Source organism: Prunus avium, chromosome 3 (genome assembly GCF_965620075.1).
Source record: "Prunus avium chromosome 3, drPruAviu1.hap1.1, whole genome shotgun sequence".
Classification (NCBI taxonomy): Eukaryota; Viridiplantae; Streptophyta; class Magnoliopsida; order Rosales; family Rosaceae; genus Prunus; species Prunus avium.
The window spans coordinates 38,159,443-38,179,647 of record NC_142286.1 but is presented as its reverse complement, the minus strand read 5'-3'; the positions used below and the strand labels follow the sequence as shown (position 1 = coordinate 38,179,647).

Below are 20,205 nucleotides of genomic sequence, written 5' to 3'. Positions count from 1 at the left end.
CTCACACACACCCACTCTCGGCAGAAGCAGAAGCAGAAACATGACACAGAGAAAAGGGACCCCCAAGAATCTAACAGGGAAAGAGCCTGCCTAAGCTACCTTCCAATTTCTTCCCTTCCATTATTACTTTCGTTTTCACCATCATCACATGTCCTTTTCTGTTTTTGGTCTCAACTTGTTATAGAACAAGTAAAGAAAAGCGTAACAATTCTCAACCTTTTATTTCTTTTGTGTCTTTTTCTCTTTTGTTTTCTATCGTTTCAGAGATTCAACGAAGTGTATATTATAACTATGAGACCTTGAAAATGTTACCACATTCAGATATGCAGCAGATATAATCACCCCTTGCATACAAAGAGATTGCAGGAAGGATATAATTGACAGTCCAGTGAGGAAGTGATGTGATAAATGCATATAACCTTTTCCCTTCCCATTCCATTCCTCTGGCTCTCTTCATCTAATCTTATTGCCCTTCTTTCAAAGCCTTCTTTTTAACAGTGACAGAGCCTAGTACATATATGTTATGGCACATTTTTGTTTTTGTTTTTGTTTTTGTTTTTTTTCTGAACATTATGATTATTGATTTAAGATTACTATGAGAATAGTAGAAGGTGGCCTCACTTTCAAAGTTTTAAGCTGGGCTGGATATTTTCCTGGAAACCCACTAATTCATCACTCAATGAATTGTACAAAGTTGGGCCCTCAGTCCTTCACTAATAGAAGGAAAAATAATATTAATTTAGATGCAGTATTTGATTATTGCCATCAGTGGAGCACATTCTTAAGCTTCACACTTTATAACACTTGTCCCTCACACCACCATCTGCTACAAATGAATGTGTCTCCATTTTATCATACAGAGATAACCTTGCACTTTGTTGGTGTTTAACTGTCCCCAAAGTGCATGTTTGTAACAGCATATCACTATTTTGCTATTCCCAGCTAATAACATAATGACACATGAAAAAGTTATCCCTCGTGTTATTGTGTTATTGATTGGGAATAGCAAAAAGTGGTATACCCATTGCATGCGAGTTTCTCTCTAAGCCTTGGCCCCTCGGAAACCAAAAAGAAAAAGGGTCTGCCTATCTACAATCGAAATAGATCATGGTAGGAAACACATGCAATGGGAAAAGCAGAATTGAGGGAAGCTTCTCCCAAAGGGATCTAATGATTTTCTTTTGGAGGGTTGCTTTTGGGTGTGATATCATAAAGCTAAGAGAAGAGTGCTAAGAGAAAGGAAAGCTAAATCCCAACAACCGACATTGATAACATGCAGGAAAGATATTGATAATATAATACTTGCTGCTCCATTAAAGATTAGAGAAATTGTTCAGAAGATTGATATGCCATATCTACAACTAAAAGAACAATGGTGGATGGATAAGATTAACGGGACAAACATAATTTAACAACCCAACAAGGCCATGCATGCCGCTGCTTTTGACCAAAAAAACTCTTCTCTCATATATGATGATGCTGTAGCTGCAGCAGTCTAGAATAAGCCCCATCAGGGCGGCTCACCAGTTCCGAGTGGCTACCATGTTCCACAATGCGCCCGTCTTGCACCACACCAATGCTGTCCACCCCTCTGATCGTCGATAAACGGTGGGCAACCAGCACGGTTGTGCGGCCCCTCATAAGCCTCTCGAGTGCTTCTTGTAGTACACATTCTGATTCAGCATCAAGTGCACTTGTGGCCTCATCAAGCAAAAGTATTGTTGGGTCCTTGAGCACAGCCCTTGCTATTGCAATTCTTTGTTTCTGTCCCCCTGAGAGCTGAACCCCTCTCTCCCCAACCGGGGTTTTGTAGCCATCAGGCAATCCACTAACAAAACCATGCACATTGGCAGTACGAGCTGCTTCGATTACTTCTGCTTCAGTTGCCCCTTCTTTGCCATAGGCAATGTTTTCGAAAATACTGGCTGCAAACAAGGCTGGCTCTTGTTGTACCAAACCAATTTTTAGCCGGAGAGACTTCAAGTTCAAACGTCGAATGTCTTTGCCATCAATCATTACTTTCCCAACTATGGGATCATAAAACCTCTCAATCAATGCAATCACAGAACTCTTTCCTGAACCACTAGCTCCAACAAGTGCTTGGCTTTGGCCAGTGCGGATTCTCAGATTAAAATCTTTAAAGACCATGATATCAGGTCGTGATGGATAGGCAAAATCAACATGTCTAAGTTCAATTTCACCGCGAATTGTTTCAACAATCTCCGCCTCGGGATCATCCGGGTCGATCCTGGTTTGACGATCGAGGATTGAAAAGACTGAACCAACAGCTTCACCACCCCTAATAATCTCAGGGGCAAGGCTAACAGTTTCAGCAACTGAATTAGCGGTTACAACCAGGACCACAAAAACTTTGATAACTTTGGAGAAGGTTGAGACACCTTTGCTGACAAGGTGGGCACCATACCATAAAATGAGAGCCTCAGAGGCATACAATGCAAGCTGAGAGAGGCCAAATAGAAGGCCGGCAGTTTGGCTCCGGCGAAGGCTTCCAAGCCGAGGGATACGGAGCTCGTGGCAAAAGAGAGACAGGATCTTGTTTTGGGCATTGAAGGCAGCAACTGTTCGGATGTTGCTCACTCCCTCCCCTGCAATCATGCTTGTCTTTGCATGAGCCTTGGCAGTGTCTCCAGCAAACCCCTTCAAAGAAAGTTGCTGGGCAATGCACAAAATATCAGATTCAGCAGTTAGTAAACTACATTATTCAAATGGACTAATAACATCATATGATCGTATTCTTTGTTGGTTTAGGTGGAGAGAGTTATTGCTTGGAAAGCAAACAAAACATGGCTCGGTGAGTTGTAGGCCCAGACTAAAGAGCAACCGGGTCTACATAGGGTTTAGGGACAAGGCCGAGGACGTCAATATATTACACAAAGGACAAGGACTTCAATATATTACACACAGGACAAGGACGTCAATATATTAAACACAAGGTACGTTCTTAGTCAGATGGGTTTATTCACTATTCACTGTGTATGGAGCATGCGCAAAATTTAGAACACTGTTCCAGACAAGACAAACAGACAAACAATCAGAGGCTCTCTCTTGTACTGCATTTTGAAAACGAACCCAACTTCTCATGCCAAAGAAAAACGACAAGATAGGCAAATGGCGTGTGCACAAACAAAGCGCACCAGGCGCAAGTTAGCAACATTCAACCGGCTCAAACAGTTTGCCAGAGAAAAGTTGAACGCTATCTCTGCCAAACGAAAAAAATAATGTGATCACGGGCCTATAGAGTCTCTTGTAACTCTCATCACATCACATGGGTGTATTCAGTGAATTGTAAGGAAAGAAAAAGAAAAAAGCAGCCACAGCTCATACACATAGAAGAAAATAAACAAGTATAAAGCTTCAACTTGGGCCTATAAATTCAGACACAGATGACAGAAGAACTGATATATACTGTTCCTCTGTAATGTGCAGTGTAAGCTCGTGGGTTAGATTTATTATACAGAGGCAAATAGAAAAAGGAAACAGTGAGAGAAAGCAGAAAGAGTCAAATATGACTGCTACAAAATAAAACCAAAGAAAGAAAAGGGCCATGCTGTCTAGAGATAAGCAACAAGGACACTCGTTTAATAATCTTTTTTAAGGATATTAGGATAATTTTGTTTATAAGTTTCAACGTTTGGAAAGAAAAATGTGAACTTTAAAGACCCTACCTTTATAATTAGCAGCATGGTAATATACTAATATGGGTGATCATGGAATCTTTGATATTCTATATTCTATTTCTTCACTGTTGTAAAGAGTTTTTATTTGCTTTATATTTTAATTTCTATACCATTTTCCCAGAATTAATGTGCACAAGACTCGGAGGAAGCACGTGCAGTGCAGGGTGTGGTGACACGTTGTAGTTTTCTCTTGTCGTTTAATGCTAGGATGGAGGTGAAGTTAAGATTCCATTCCATAAATGTAAAAGGAGATGCAAAATCTGACAGCTCTAGATAAAATATTATAAAACAGAGACTAAACCCATATGCCACTTGAGTCAACCCATCAGAGGAAAAAGCTAGCATTTTTCAAAGCAACGCGGCTTGGTGGTGCTTTAAGATTTTGGAAGAAAAAATGAAAAAGGCTTGAACTTTTTTTATCTTGCAATATGGGGCAAGTTAAAGGGAGTGGAGGAGACTGTGAGTGTACCTGAGCAAAGTTGGCTAGCACTAGCAGAGGAAAGGTTGCTAAAATGAGCAGAGAGACCCTCCATTCCACTATGAAAGCAACTATGAATGAAGTGAGGAGTGAAGTCATGTTCTGCAATATTACAGATATCCTCTCAGCAATTGCTGACTTCACATCAGAAGCATCTGTGGCCAATCGGGCTGCTAGAAGGCTAGAGTTGTGCTCCTCTTCATCAAACCATCCAACTTCATTTCTCAAGATTGCTGAAGGAAGAAGATGTAACTATTAGAATCAAATTTCAAAGACCATAACAACTCAAAGAAAAAAGTAAACTTTAAGCTGCAAATTATGATGTAAACCGAAGAAAGACAAGTTTTTTTTTATACCTGCAAGCATCATCCTTCTCACTCTGGTAGTGAGGTTCTCTCCCATGATACTGAAGAAGTAATGTTGTATCAAATATGCAGCCACAGCATAGAGGCCAGCTCCAATGTAAATGAAAACATACTCCTTTGTCTTCCTTTCCATGGAGGCAGGATTTCTATAGTAGAAAACCTCAATCATATTGCTCATTACAATAGCAAATGTTGGACCAATAAACCCGGACAGTACTGATCCTATAGCTCCCATAATTGAATAGGGCCATTCAGGAGCGTTTAACTTGAGAAGCCGGAAGAAATAGCCATCAGGAGCTCGAGTTTTCCTGTCTGTTTCAGCATTTGAAATCATCTCTATCCGCCCATCAGCACCGGTACTGTACTGGTAGCTTAGGTTCCTTAAGCTGCCAGACCGAAGGCTCAAAGACTTTGTTGACAATGAGTGGCTCAGCCGTGACGAACGTGAACAACGTGTAGATGGATTCCTGAAGTCTCTGTTACCGACCATTTCTTGAAACCGAATTAATGATGCATAGGCGCCTGCTTTGGCAATCAGTTCTTCATGTGTTCCTGTCTCAACAACTTGCCCTTGTTGTATGACTGCAATGCTATCAACATTTCTTATGGTGGAAAGGCGATGTGCCACAACCACAGTTGTTCTTCCAACCATGAGACGGTCTAGAGCTTCTTGAACAATGCTCTCTGAGCTTGCATCAAGTGCGCTGGTTGCTTCATCCAGAAGGAGGATCTTTGGGTTTTTCAACATAGCTCTGGCAATTGCAATCCTCTGCTTTTGCCCACCAGATAGTTGAACTCCTCGCTCTCCTACCTGAATTCACATTGGCATTTGGTTAAAAATGATGTGAGAGGGAGGAATGCATTGCATTTATACATAGCCAAGGTACTTTAAGAGGAATAATTACACAAACCTGAGTGTTGTACCCATTGGGAAGCAAGGTGATGAAACTATGAGCATTGGCTGCAGAGGCTGCAGCTTCTACATCAGCCATTGTTGCATCAGGCTTTCCATAGAGAATGTTCTCAAGTATAGTAGTTGCAAAAAGTGCAGGCTCCTGGTTAACAAGGCCAATCTGATCACGTAACCATTTCAGTTGCAGTGTTCTTATGTCCACACTATCAATCAACACCTGCCCTGCTAAGCCCACAAGAGTTGTTAACATATCCGTTTCATCAAGGTTCCATATAATTTCAATATCTCCATAGGAGAAAATTATCTTACTTACCCTGGTTAGGATCATAGAACCTTTCTATCAGAGAGACAACAGTGCTTTTCCCAGAACCACTACCACCAACAACAGCAACAGTTTTTCCAGCTGGGAAGAAGATTGAGAAATTCCGAAAGATGATAACGTCTGGTCTTGAAGGGTAGCTAAAGGTTACTTCCTTGAATTCTATATTGCCATTAACATCAGACAAACACTTTCCATCCAAGGGGTCTTGAATTATGGTGGGCTTTTGCTTAATAATCTCCATCAATTTGTATCCAGCTGATTTACCTTTGCTAAAGGCCCCAAGATTTGAAAATGACTGACCCAAGCTCCTGTAACATTCAAGTGTATTATTAATATCAAGAAGGCTTATTCATCTGAAAACGAGAATAGAAGAAAACGAAAGTTCTCAGATTAAAATCTTACATGCCACCAACAATGGCTGAAAAAATGGCTGTGAATGCTTTCCCACCATCAGTCTGCCCATTTCGGATAAACACGCCGGCATACCAGAAAACAAGTGCCCATGACATGCAAGCTATGCCATAGGTACACCCTAGGCCCAGACCTTTGGCCATTCCAGCCTTGTAACCAAGCTGCAGGGTGTTCTGTATGGCATCCGAATAGGAATTGAGGGCCTTGCTTTCACCAACATATGAATAAACTGTCCTAACTTGTGCAATGGCCTATGGAGCACACAGAGAAAAAACTTTAGAGCCACACACAACACTATCGTACTCATGAGTCATAACACAGACCATTTAGAACTAATATCATACTATAAATTACTCTAAACTCTAGTTACATTGTTTTAAAGGAAACTTTGAAAGAAAAATAAAAAAGTAAACAACTTTCTGTTGCACGTATAAAACCATGAAATCACACTGGGTTTTAGCAAGGAAACAAAAAATGACACAAACTTGGGCTACAAAAAACTCACCTGCTCAGCCATAATCCCTGCATTTGCATATGACTCGCGGCTCTTGGAAGTGAGGCCGGTGAGTGTATAGGCATATAAGCCCCCGGCAAAAGCAATCCCTGGAATCACAGCCACACTCAGCAGCGCCAGCCTCCATGCTGATACAAAACCAACCACCAGCCCCGCCAGAAATGTTGAAAGATAGTGTATGAAATTGCCCACCTAAAAAAACAAAAATCCCCCAAAATTCAACAACAACAAAAAAAATCACAGAATTATTATTTAAGGGCTTCAAGATAATTGGTAATGAAAAAACGTAACATCCACCTACTGGATATGACCTTTCATAATCATCATTTAAGGAAAATCAAAAATCAGAAAAAATGCATCGAGGAATAATAATAGAGGGCCGCGCACGTTAAGCCAGTGTTGGCTAACGTGCGCTTTAAGAAATGCACGAAGCGGCGGTGGGGCCCTCCATGATGCATGCCCAACGACCCCTGTAACCCAGATAAGCATTTGGCTAAAAATTTAACACCACCATCCAAAGGAAAACTAACCAACACTAGATTTGCTCCATATGGGACAATAAAAATGAGCACAAAAACAGTTAGTACACACAGAGAGAGAGAGAGAGAGAGAGAGAGGAGTGAGAGCCAAAATGGTAAATTGGGGGAAGACAGGAATGCGGAAAAAGAGTGATGTATTAATGGCAAAACGGGAAACCTTCTCGCTAATGGCATCTTGGACCAAAAGGGTGTCCGTTGAGACACTGAAGACTATGTCTCCAGTTCTTGCATCTGTATCAAAGAAACCCACGTCTTGTTTCAGCACTGCCTCCAAATACTTCTTCCTCAGTGTGCTCACTTGCCTTTCCCCAGTGTACATCCAGCATGCAATCTCTGCAAACAAAATTACACAAAAATTAATTAATCTTAAACTGTTTGAATTCCACCAGTTAAGTTGACTGCAGTTTGACTAATTAATCAGAAAAACAGGGGAGCAGTGCACGTGGGCAAAGCGACCAATCACCGGTGCGATGTGATCAACAAGTGTGATCCAAAGACCAGCAAGGACCCCATAAAGAAAAGATTAAAAAAAGTGAAATTTTGATGCTAAAGTCTTACCTGCGTAGGATGAGAAGCATACTATGAGACCAAGGTACACGAAGTACAGAGCATACTGCAATGAAACAAGATCACCAACAATAAATCAGATCTGGGATCTGAGAAATCACAATGAAATCTTGGAAAATGTAAGAAATTAACAACTGGGTTGCTAACCTTTGCTACTTCTGCGGTCATTTTCTTCAAATCCATTTGGTTTTTGCCAAACCCATTAACCATTTCACCGAACAAGAGGAAGAAGACAGGCATGGACGAGCCATGAATGATTGCTCCTATGCTCCCGGAGATCATGAGAAGCCAATCGTACTTGTCAGCGAAAGAGAAGAGCTGGTAAAAGGGAAGGCTTTGCTCCTTCTTCTTATCTGCCTCGGGCAATGTCTTTGCCTCTGTGGTCTCCGCCATTGTAGCTCAGCTTGGTTTCCAATGGGATAGGATAAAAGGCAGAGCAGAGTGACTCAAAGAACCGAGCTTTTAAAGTGAGTGGTGGTTCATTGCCTTTAATTAAAGAAGAGATATGAGCAGAGCTTATGAAGTGTCAACTGGACATTTAAGATGAGAGATCTAAAGAACCCTTTTTTGTTTTCTCTCTTTTCTGTCTTCAAGAACTGTCAATGTCGTTTTGTTCTGGTTGATCAGCCCGAGACTCTCTCCACACAGCTTCGTTTGCCGGAAAGAAAATGAAAAGCAGTGAGAGAGAGAGAGAGAGAGAGAGGGAGTGTAGGTTGGTTGGACCAATGGTCAAAGGACGGTGGAGAAAATGAGTTTGAAGAAAGAGAGGTGTATAGGTGGTGTTGTTATATAGTATAAGAATATGTGGGATTTAACTGCGGTTTTGAAATTACTGTATTTGATGGTGATCCAGGTTAAGATGAGGAATCTGGTTAACAGTGTTGCACTGTGTGTCCTACTCTCTTACTTGGAAACTTGGGGTTGCCTCGTTTCTTGCTACAATAAATGTATAATTTTTTAATATGCATTTTCTAATCTAAGACTTTTCAATATTTTTTTTTCTTCAAAATGTCAAAAGAAAATAAGAATCGTGCTAAACATGAGTTGTTTCAATCAAAAAAATTGACAGATATTTGGCATTTGCAATGTATCTTAAGCAGTAGCTCGTCAAACTTTCTTTGCTACCTCAGTCTATTTTGAGGAGAAATATTGTTTTGCTATTCTTTTCAATTACGATATGTCTCTTAACTTTTTAATGTGGGACAAATACTCTCAACACACCCACGTATGTGTGGCAAAACTTTCAAGCCTAACACGTGGACAAAACATATTGGGTAGCGTGGGAGCACGTGTGGCCATTGGTCCCAACACGTGAAGCCTTGCTCTGATATCATGAAGGAAGTTGAGGTTCCACCCCAAAGGCAATTGGCAATGGGGGGAGTAGCACAACTCCTTATAAACCCAGGCTAAGTCCCTTAACTTTTCAATGTGGGACAAATACTCTCAACAAAACAATGTAATTTCTGTTTCACACAATTTTTTCTACTCATTATCTAAGAAAACTATTATCAAAAGGACATTTTGGATCAATTAGAGAAGGAATTCTGGTCAAATTAATTATAATATCATAGATTTAAGATGCAGGAAAATACTTTTTTTCTCCATGTTTTTGTATGAAATTTACAATGGTATGCAAATAAATAAGTTTATTATTCCATATTCGTAGAAGCACCCTTTTGACTGACACTGCATGTGTCTCTTTGCCGTCCTTTTCTATGCTTTAGACGTCCATACAATCCTCCCTTCATGTTCAAATAGTCCCTTTCAATTACTAGATTTTTTTCCCCTTCTCATAAGAGTATGAAATCTAAGAACATTCGCTGGAATAGATAATATTCCAATCCAGTCTTAAAAAGAAATTAGGAAAATCTAATTAACTTGATCTTGCAATTTGTTTGTGGGTTCATCCAAAAAAATGAAGAAAGAAAACTTGCGTAAGAGAAGATGCATTGCAGAAAAGCAAATTGGAGACATGGCCTTGAATGGTAATGTGCAGCCAGTTATGAATGCTCAAAAAAAGGAAAAAGCACCCCCTGATATAATTTGTTAAAGTTAAAGATTACAGATTATTAATATGGACCCATTTTCTGTGCATTCTATTATCATTTTGGCCTCTGAAAATCATGATTAAATTGGCGGTCTGTATAAATAAATAAGTAAAGCTAAATATATTTTGTCTGCTGCAGTAAGGAACAATGGGATAGTTGCCACGTTAGGAGTGGGTGAGGTGGCAAATCCAAGACTCCAAATGATCAAAGTGTGAAACTTTTGGTGCTATGAGTGAGTGATGAACCATCAGCTTCTTCTTTTAACAAATCTCCATTTGTCCATTACCCCAAGTAGTATCATCTGTAATATCAGTGTCACATTTGGTGCATTTGATATGCCTAAAGTCACATCTTAGATGCAATTATCCTCTTTTTCCTTTTTGTGTCAACCCTAAATTCACGCTACAATTTGGCCCGGGTCTATCAATTCATTTAACGAGCCCAACACATATTCTCATTTCTAAAAATATGGTTCGGTCTAATATGTAACGTGTGAGATGTTATAATGAGATAGCCATCTTATCAATGAACCCCTCAACATTGGACGGTTGGATTGAACTCCTTAACCTAACACACCACTAGCACTAGTTATTGTTACTCAAACTGAAATCTAGGATCTTGACCCAACAAGTAATGACAAATCACAAGTTACAATACAAATTATGAAACATATTCATCAACCTTAATCATATTATAGTAGAAACAAGTATCACAAAGGGACAATGCTTAATTAATTGTCCTGAAGACCATCCTATTCATATTAACAAATTACATGATCTGCCATCCTTCAGAAGACCGACATATCCAACAATCTAATTAGCCAAGCTCTCAATTTAAATCAAAGTTCAGAGATAGAAAAAAAAAAACTGGGTGGGCTTCAAAAAGTTTTGATCAAATTAGTCATTTCATTCAACAGTACACAAGTGTACTTTGTACACCTTTGAGCCCCCAATGGGTCTAACAAAGGTTTGGCTAATGCGTTGGAAGCAGCCATATAAAACTAAAACATTGCCCCAAGTGTTTCTAAGCCGAAAGGATTCATTTGCTAGGAGTTGAAGTGGCTTTGGTCGCATTGTAGCTCCTTTTGGGGACATTAGATCCGTTTTGGTGAACTACTCTTGTCCTAGTTTATGTTTTGCTAACACTAACTTAGTATATAAAGCATGTGATATGCTTCTAAAATTTAGGGTTTAGCTTATATTAAACACTTCTCTCTAGCATATTAAAAGGATACACTAGGGTAGTTGTTAGGTCCTTGGTTCGAATCTTAGTATCCGTGTAGTGTAGTGTGTATGAATTTAGTATATTATTGTCCTTCACAATAAAAAATGTCCCGAGTAATATTCGGCTGCTTTTTATTCAATTTAAATATCCTGGGCAGCATGCAAAAGTTGAAGCTGCTAGGAAGAGAGTGATTAAGGACCACAATCTGGAGGCAAGAGTCTAAGCTGGACCACATTTTGGAGTCTGTGCTGTCATTAAGTATTGAACATGGTTAAACATTACATGAACAGAGATTTGTTTTCTGAGAAATTAAAAATGGGTTTGAATTTACATGAGCCGTTGAATTGTTTATTGAATCATTATTGTTTAAAGACAGCTTTATGTTAAATCATGAAAGCAGAGGAAGAAATACAGACAGACTGTTGTTGATGAAGATTTTTAATAGCCAAATGAGTTCCTGAAAATCATGGAAAAAAAGAGTGAAGTGGTCCATTAAGCCAATCCTCCTGCCTGCACAGCCAAAATCTCATCTGCTCTGCACCCACACTCTGGGGACCCTTAACTTTCACAATCTTACTTATTCTAACTCTATTTGTTCAACTGCGAATATTGATTCAAACACAAAATAAAAATTAGGCAATTTTTAGAGATAAGGACTGGTCAAGACTCATGAGACTGACAAGTCAAGACTCATGAGACTGACAAGTCAATCCCACAGTCCAAACCCTCTCTATCTGTTTGGAAGTTCTGGTATAGAAAAATGCACTATCCCTTCCCTCTACTTTCTTCTTGGGGAAATAGAAAATCAAATAAATGCAGTGGACCAAATAGAGTTATTAACCAAACCAAGATGGAAACGGTATTCACGTTAAAATCCGTAATCGAATACTTGAACAATTAAGAATTAGATTGATTTCTAGGGTACGGATACCTCGTAAGTAAACATGTCATTAGTCTTCTACTTTAGGCACCCATTATTTCGATTGTGGTATATTTTCCAAGTGTTGTATTTGTAGTTGTACACTCACAGCTGGAAACAGAAGAACAGAAGCATGGGCTCAAAAACTTTCTGTAAAGTTTGTGAGCATGGTTTATGCTCCAGGATGCCTGTAAAGTACATACACAAACTGTTAAGGGAGTAAACAAAGCATGTGCATCATAGCTCTTAATGGACCCAATAACAAAAGAGAGAATGAATCAATGGAATCCAATAATGTTACTTACTTTTCACAAAGTCTTAATGATTATTAGTTGTGGTGGTGATGAATGGTCATTAGGCCGCAAAGTAAATACAGGCTAAGCCTAGGAGGGAGGGCTATACATTACATTACATTTTTTAAAATTTCCATCTTCTTAATGATGCTCTCTGTCATGTGTATCTCAGTTGAAGCCCATTTCAGTCTCTGGTTTTTAGGAGAGAGAATCCAAGAAAGAGCAAGCTACAATTAGCCTAGTGAGGATGAAATCTCATGCTATGGGATTTGGATTGCATTCTTTAAAATATTAAAGATTAAAATGTGCAAATTCTCAACCAAATTACAGTATAAATGCCGATTTCTTAAATATTAAATATCAGGAGGTCTTAGGTTCGAGTACTGGTACCGATTGGATCAACATATTACCAGAAATTATACAGTATAAACACGATGAAATGAAACCATGGAAATCATTTACTGCTTGTAAAGAAAATTCCAAATCCATCACAAGCTGAGCCCAAACCCAAAACCCAAAATAGACCAAGAGACTTGATGTTGAAAGTTGAAAGCTTTAATAGGTAGTAAGCCCAAGTCCAATAGAGCTAGTTGATCCTGGCGCTTCAGAATTCAAATTTCAAATTCAAACCCAACTGATGAGAACCAACGGTCACATGTAGCTGGAACCCACCAATCTGTTTTTTTTTTTTCTTTTCGAAATTTGAAAAACACCAGAATTCCTTGGCATTATTGGCGTTATATATTCTCAACCCACTTTCCCTTTCGCATTTCAAATTCTCAAACTCCCTCTCATTCTCTGCAACACTTGCTCTGTTCAGCCCAGACGTCTTTGTATACGTCTTAGGGTCCTTCCTTTTCTCACAAACAAGAAACCAAAACCAGAGCGAAAATGAGAGAGTGCATTTCAATCCACATTGGTCAGGCTGGGATCCAAGTGGGTAACGCCTGCTGGGAGCTCTACTGCCTTGAACACGGCATTCAGGTCCGTCTTTTTTCTCTTTTCAACCTCCCTTGCTTTTCTGGGTTTGTTCATCTCCTTGTCTTAATTAAATTTTGGGGCTTCTTTTTGTTTGCAGCCTGATGGCCAAATGCCAAGTGACAAAACTGTGGGCGGCGGAGACGATGCCTTCAACACTTTCTTCAGTGAAACCGGGGCCGGAAAGCACGTTCCCCGCGCCGTGTTCCTTGACCTTGAGCCCACCGTCATTGATGAGGTGAGGACCGGAACTTACCGTCAACTGTTCCACCCAGAGCAACTCATCAGTGGCAAAGAAGACGCTGCGAACAACTTCGCCAGAGGCCACTACACAAGTAACAATCTTCAACCAAACCCCATTTTCAATTTTTCAATTTCAATGCTTCTAAATTAATGTATGAAAATTTGACAAATTATGGTGCCCATTTGTCATTTGAACAGTTGGGAAGGAGATTGTGGATCTCTGCCTTGACCGAATCAGGAAGCTTGCGGATAACTGTACTGGGCTTCAAGGGTTTCTGGTGTTTCACGCTGTTGGAGGCGGGACTGGGTCTGGTCTTGGTTCTCTCCTCTTGGAAAGGCTCTCTGTAGATTATGGCAAAAAATCAAAGCTTGGGTTCACAGTTTACCCATCTCCTCAGGTCTCAACCTCTGTTGTCGAGCCTTATAACAGCGTCTTGTCCACTCACTCGCTCTTGGAGCACACCGATGTGGCTGTCCTTCTCGACAACGAAGCCATCTACGATATCTGCCGTAGATCGCTCGACATTGAGAGACCCACTTACACCAACCTGAACAGGCTTGTTTCTCAGGTATCAAAACTGAAATTGTTTGATATTTTTTATTATGAGTTTCTTGCAAATGAGATTGAGGAATTTGGGTTTTGTTGGTGCAGGTTATTTCCTCACTCACTGCTTCTCTGCGTTTTGATGGGGCTCTCAATGTGGATGTGACAGAGTTCCAGACCAATTTGGTTCCCTACCCAAGAATCCATTTCATGCTCTCCTCTTATGCACCGGTCATCTCAGCCGAGAAGGCCTACCATGAGCAACTCTCCGTGGCGGAAATCACCAACAGCGCCTTCGAGCCGGCTTCTATGATGGCGAAATGTGACCCAAGACATGGGAAATACATGGCCTGCTGCTTGATGTACAGAGGAGATGTGGTTCCAAAGGATGTGAATGCTGCTGTGGCCACAATCAAGACCAAGAGGACCATCCAGTTTGTGGACTGGTGCCCAACTGGGTTCAAGTGTGGCATCAACTACCAGCCTCCTACTGTTGTTCCTGGTGGAGACTTGGCCAAGGTGCAGAGAGCTGTTTGCATGATTTCCAACTCTACCAGTGTGGCTGAGGTGTTTTCGAGGATCGATCACAAGTTCGATTTGATGTACGCGAAGCGGGCGTTTGTGCATTGGTATGTTGGGGAGGGAATGGAGGAAGGGGAATTTTCGGAGGCCAGGGAGGACTTGGCTGCTCTTGAGAAGGATTATGAGGAAGTTGGGCTTGAGTCTGCTGAAGGTGAAGATGATGAAAATGACGAGTATTAGAATTAGATAGTTAATTTTCTTTTTATCTTCAAAGCTGTTGTTGGGTTTTGCTTGCCAATGGACTTATTGGTCTGTTGCAACTTTTACAATCAGCTAGCCTGTATTCTGTAATTGATTTGAATTTAGGTTTAATTGATGGATGATTTCTTTTATTTGCCATGTTTGCAAGCATTTTGGAGTGAGTTTGTCTGTTTGTTTCCCGGGAAAGGGGCGACATGATTTTCTCACATCATCATCATCTCATGTATTTTGTTAACTGTACAGCAACGTTTGTAGATCAAACGACTACACTTAACTCTACCAGAAAAGGGTACACACAAAAAAAAAACAACCAAGAACAGAAGTCAAGAAAGATGGAACTCAATTCTCTGAACTCTTCTTCGTTCGTCTTCTTGGGATTTCATCTTCATTGCTGCTCGGTCTCTGCTTCTTCCTAAAGTGAAACAAGAAAGCCCATTGAGATATAAACTGGGAAACAAAACGTTTGCTTAAAGCCCATTAAGGTCCAAATAAAAATCTGGGCTAAGCCTATATCTTTGACAGCCCAACGATCAAAATCATCACCCATTCAAAAACTTCAGTGGTGGAAAGTTCCAGTTAAAATTCTCTTTCAAAAGGAGGAAGGAAGAAAAGAGGTGATTAAACTTTCGCGCGAATATTAGAGACAAATGGAGGGAAAGAGAATATTGAAAAAGAAAGTCAAAGAAATTGAGATATAAACAGTAAAGTTTGAAAAGGTCGTTTGGATGCTGAGAAAATACAAGGAAAAAACAAGTACGATTGGAGGAATTTCTTGCACTGAAAACAAGTTGGAAATTCTTAAGCTCACATCCAAGTTTCATCTAAAAAGAAACTCCTACCGTCCTTTGATCAGATTGAAAAGGTCCTTTGAATCATGTATTTTCCAAAATGGAAATCCCAATACGATTAAAAATTCAAGAACAATTTTCTTTGATTGACAAGAAAAACGAAATCATCAAGAATTCTCCGTGACAAACAAAATAAATTAATCAGTCACTTTCTCGAAAGAAGGAGAATACCTGAACAATATAGGGAGCTTTTAGTGGAAAGCGTTGACGGAGTTCTTGAGGGGCGAGCAAGGCAAGATGGGCCGGGCGAAGAGCATAACGTCCATGCCGGAAGCCACGGCATGAGCAACCTTGTGATGATGATCTTTGGCGCCGAAACTAGTACTCTCACCGAGATGCGCGTCCTCCTCCCTAATTCTCAAGATCTGGCTATGCACACAACTCGCCCTCTTCGCCCTCCGCCTCCATCGCCCAACCGACCTCGGCGACTCCATCTCCTCAGACGATCCCCCGCTGTCCTGCTCCATCTCCTCCTGCTCCGTACACGCCTTGGGCTTCGACACGAAAAGCAAGCTCCGCTGAACCTCCTCCATGATCTCCCGATGGTCGTCGTTCTCCTTCTGGTTTGGGCGCAGTGTCATCATGTTTGGATTTGGTTAGAGCAATACGGTGCGGTTTGGGCAGTGGCGAGAGCTCTGGTTGGGGATCTGAGTTTTTATTGCGAGCGGGTACTGGTTACGTGAAGGAGGGAAACTTATGAGGGGGCGACACGTGGAAAGAATGGGGGGAGAGAAATGAGGGTATCACGTGGTCAATATAAACTCCGACTTGGAGACCGCTCTAACGGCCTCTTTTAGAGTAGTCATCATCATCTGTATGAGGAGGACGAGGCAGTTCCCGTTTTGTAAGGAAATCGATTTGGAAACTTGGTTTCCCTTGCCCTTTACTGGGTGCTTGCCACGTCACTAGAATTAGGATGATTAATCACTAAATTTAATCAAGTCCGGAGGGGGTTATTTGTTGTATGAACGATATTGGATATGTCGCTATCCTCAATTGGGATCTGATTTAGTTTTTGTTCTTCTTGTATTCTTGTTCTGATTGCGTAAAGTGGTTGTCCATGTGGCACTTGGTTTATCTATAGCCAAGTGTTAGGCTTGGATGGGGATTTCTGGGACAAGTGGCATGGAATTTGAAGAGGGTCGAGTCAAATTTAAAAGCTTCCACGTCTGCAATCTGCATGCGGACACTAAGATTTTAAAGCTCCTCTTTTCTTGTCATATTGTCTAACAGGGGAAGACCAACTCACTACCTGATAGACGGACTTAACCCACTAGAGCTCTTAACATAATATTTAAATAGAAAACGTGGTGAAGATGACTTGCACTTGTAATTGCATGAGGAAGACCGGATTAGATAGCAGACACGTGGAATGTAGCCTTACCTAAGTCGATTTTCTGATGACAACAAACCGAGATCCTAATTGATTTTAAAAGGCTGCATGGACTCCATCAATATGAAGGCAACAATATTTGAGAAGGGGATATTAAGCAATTAAAAATAGACCACGACATTAGATGAAAACCAACACGACTTAAAAATCTCTCAAGTTACCACCACAAAATTCATTACTAAGGTATTAAAAGCAAAACATTTGAGTTCTAAGCATAACAAAACAAGAACAGGAAACGTTTAGCACCATCCACTACAATAGACTGTAAAGTCAGAAAACGAAACTAACGATAAAATAAATGGCGCATAAAATAGAAACACGATCTAAATTGAAGTCTCATCCACTTCACTCTTCATCTTCTTCGTCTCCATCACCACCACCTGCAGCCTTCTTGGCAGCTGCCTTCTGGTTCCTTCTCTTCACTCTTCCGGGGCGCCCACCTCCAAGGGGACTTGTGATTGAGAAGTCAATGTGCTTCTGGGAGTCAACCCTCACCATGAATGATGGGATGTTGACAACCTGCCTGCCAACCCTGGAAATGAAAAAAGTGAATTAAACAACAAACACCACCAGCTTCCACATTAAACTTATTACACAGAATACATCGCTGGGTTCAACAAACAAGAACATAGTCATCGAACATGCCCCAACAACAGCAGACAAAGTTAACGCAAATAATCACACAGACAATAACGTAGATAAGTGTAAAAAAAACATCAATCTACAAGCTACTCAAGATAGTGTGGTTGGTAAGACACGGTCCTCAATTAGCCTCATGCAGCCAACATCCAGCAGTTTCTACACATGTCAGATTGGAAATCGCAACAAGAGTTTATGCTCCCAAGAAATATTCAAATGTACTATTCTATTTCAAAAAGTACATGTGATCAATACAATGCACTCCTCTACCGATAGAAGAATAATTGTTAGTCATTCATAACACATTAAGGCATCATTAGGAACCAAAAAAACAGGTCATTCAGTACAGTCAGTCACTTTATCATCCCAGTTAACAGCTGCTTCTCTATATAGAGAACAAAACCAGAAACACACAAAATGAGAAGATTACAAAAGCTTTCCCGGAAAATGAAGTTTATACCTGATGTGCCTTTGCCTTATAAGCACCCTAGCGTGGTGGATGGACTTAGCCATACCAGTCTTGAACACAAGGGTTTGAAGCCGACGCTCCAAAAAGTTCTCCACAGTCAAAGCCAAAACATAATCGAGCTTGTTTTGGGTCTCTTCCAGAAGCCCATACCTGTTCATCCTGCGAAGAAGGGCCTCACCCTCAAAGATACGGCGAGGACTTTTCTCATCCAGGGTAAGAAGGTCCCTAGCAGCATTTCGGATACGGCTCAAAGCATACTGAACTCTCCACAACTCCCTCTTGCATCGAAGCCCATATTCTCCAACAAGTTTCAACTCAGCATCCAGACGCTCCTTCTCATAAGGACGTCGTGGCTTCTTGAATGTCTTCCCGTCTGATATCACCCATTATAATATAAACACTTTAAATCACTCATGAATAATAAATATTGGCAAGAACAAAGTCATAATCTGCAACTTTCTTTTTTATACTCAAAACATATACCGATTATCAGATTATAGGAAACAACACGGGAATGGATGATCACTAGGCAGATTAACAAACAAATTTCACCAAAATTCATTTCATCATTAAAGACAGTATACTTTTAAGCACCCACATAAGACATTGCATATACACTGATTTTAGGCTTTTTACTCTTCCAATAGACAAAGCTTCACAGTCAGTGGTCGATAACAAAACTGTGAATCAGATCTAGCATAAATAACTCCAACATAATTTATTTAAGAGGCTCAAGAAACTAGAGAAGCTGCGACGAATTGAAATATACTCTTTTGGTCGAAAGCAAAAGTTTAATGGTGATTTTAAAACAATGGGAAACTCAACTGGGCAAAATCAAAAGGCAACGATCAAAACAGTTTTCGATTGCAAAAACAAATTGAATCAACTCAAATCCTTCGCAGAGAAAGTAATCAAATTACAAACACAGCTAAACATCTCGTTCAAAACCCTAATTGGTGCATACATATGAGATGCAGAGAGAAGTGAGAGCCTTACAGTTGCGGTAGAAGCTAACGTGCACCATGGCTGGTTAGCCTTAGGTCAGATCCAGAAAAGATCGTAGAGAGAGAGAGCTGCCGAGCAGTGATAAGAGAGGGCGTAACAAATGGGACAATGTTTTGCTTTATATGCAAACCCTAAAATGGCTAAACCCTAGTCACACGGCCGAAATGACAATTTTGCCACTCTGTTTAATCTGGGCTTCGATGTAGTTTGATTGGACTTTGCCCATTTCAAACATAACCAATTAATGTTGGGCCGGATGCCTCTTCTGGACTACGGGTCCAACAGAGTCCAGCCACCTACAAGAATATTTAATCATTGTGAATAATTTCAAAAAAAGGTTTCTAAATACTAATTCTTAAAAATTTATAAATAAATAAATTATTTGATCTGTGATTTAGTTTTAGGTACTAATTATATTTTTCTTGCCAAGATAATTGGAATGTTATCATTTGTAGGGATGCATATATAAGGGTGGTGATATACATATTCTCTTTGTTATCAAAATCACAATCATGTTTCTCGAAATGTTTAATTATCAATTATTTTCTTACGGTGGGGGTTTGCATGGGCGGATCAATTAAAGGTGCGAGTGAAACTTGCCTCCACTCAATTTTGTTAAATGAAAACAAACTGCTTGATAAAATGCCTCATAAAAAAGGTTAAAGACATGACAAAAGAAGGGTTGAGACTTTGGGTTGCAGTTGGGCTTGGGCAATTAAAATTTTAAGTGACAATGATGTTACTTTGGGAGTGACTAACGATAATATTAGAATAGACTCCAACTATTTTTGAATGGAAAAAAGGCTTCATGATAAAACAATCTTCTTCATATTTAGCCATGAATTCCCTAATATAAGCTATCTCATCTTTTGTCTCCATTGGGAAAGCTCTACTTCTCTACTCGTGTTTTTCTTCTTGTTCTCTCTACTCATTATTCTCATTATTTTCTTCGTGTCTTGCACAGAAATTGGGTAGAATTTGTGTATTAATTAAAGGGAGCATTTTTGCTCAC

The 20,205-nt window shown here is 40.1% G+C and overlaps 3 protein-coding genes across 3 annotated transcripts; 1 reads left to right on the top strand and 2 right to left on the bottom strand.

Annotated features, from left to right (window-relative positions):
* Nucleotides 1-1,287: 1,287 nt before the first annotated feature.
* On the bottom strand, nt 1,288-8,571 carry ABCB19 (ATP binding cassette subfamily B19). The gene is made up of 10 exons (XM_088250324.1): nt 7,955-8,571; nt 7,799-7,853; nt 7,398-7,573; nt 6,693-6,893; nt 6,179-6,438; nt 5,768-6,084; nt 5,453-5,676; nt 4,533-5,352; nt 4,168-4,409; nt 1,288-2,673 (listed from the first exon to the last, which is right to left on the bottom strand). The coding sequence occupies exons 1-10, from the start codon at nt 8,198-8,200 to the stop codon at nt 1,465-1,467; spliced, it is 3,750 nt and encodes a 1,249-aa protein (XP_088106450.1). The 5' UTR covers nt 8,201-8,571; the 3' UTR covers nt 1,288-1,464.
* Nucleotides 8,572-13,054: 4,483 nt separating this feature from the next.
* LOC110760890 (tubulin alpha chain) lies at nt 13,055-14,970 on the top strand. Its single transcript, XM_021963237.2, has 4 exons — nt 13,055-13,275; nt 13,370-13,604; nt 13,711-14,081; nt 14,165-14,970. The coding sequence occupies exons 1-4, from the start codon at nt 13,183-13,185 to the stop codon at nt 14,816-14,818; spliced, it is 1,353 nt and encodes a 450-aa protein (XP_021818929.1). The 5' UTR covers nt 13,055-13,182; the 3' UTR covers nt 14,819-14,970.
* A 2,251-nt stretch (nt 14,971-17,221) lies between these two features.
* On the bottom strand, nt 17,222-19,339 carry LOC110760884 (Ribosomal protein S4). Its single transcript, XM_021963231.2, has 3 exons — nt 19,185-19,339; nt 18,180-18,561; nt 17,222-17,612 (listed from the first exon to the last, which is right to left on the bottom strand). Exons 1-3 carry the CDS (start codon nt 19,210-19,212, stop codon nt 17,426-17,428), a joined length of 597 nt encoding a protein of 198 aa, XP_021818923.1. The 5' UTR covers nt 19,213-19,339; the 3' UTR covers nt 17,222-17,425.
* Between the last annotated feature and the right edge of the window lie 866 nt (nt 19,340-20,205).

Coding starts and splice junctions, on each gene's coding strand:
- ABCB19 (XM_088250324.1), bottom strand. CDS start 8,200: ATGGCGGAGACCACAGAGGCAAAGACATTGCCCGAGGCAGATAAGAAG. Junction 6,894..7,397: donor AAGATGCCATTAGCGAGAAG/GTTTCCCGTTTT, acceptor TTGTTTTTTTAG/GTGGGCAATTTCATACACTA. Junction 2,674..4,167: donor TGCTAGCCAACTTTGCTCAG/GTACACTCACAG, acceptor TGCATTGCCCAG/CAACTTTCTTTGAAGGGGTT.
- LOC110760890 (XM_021963237.2), top strand. CDS start 13,183: ATGAGAGAGTGCATTTCAATCCACATTGGTCAGGCTGGGATCCAAGTG. Junction 13,276..13,369: donor GCCTTGAACACGGCATTCAG/GTCCGTCTTTTT, acceptor TTTTGTTTGCAG/CCTGATGGCCAAATGCCAAG. Junction 13,605..13,710: donor CGCCAGAGGCCACTACACAA/GTAACAATCTTC, acceptor TCATTTGAACAG/TTGGGAAGGAGATTGTGGAT.
- LOC110760884 (XM_021963231.2), bottom strand. CDS start 19,212: ATGGTGCACGTTAGCTTCTACCGCAACT. Junction 18,562..19,184: donor CGTTAGCTTCTACCGCAACT/GTAAGGCTCTCA, acceptor GGGTGATATCAG/ACGGGAAGACATTCAAGAAG. Junction 17,613..18,179: donor ATAAGGCAAAGGCACATCAG/GTATAAACTTCA, acceptor TTTCATTTCCAG/GGTTGGCAGGCAGGTTGTCA.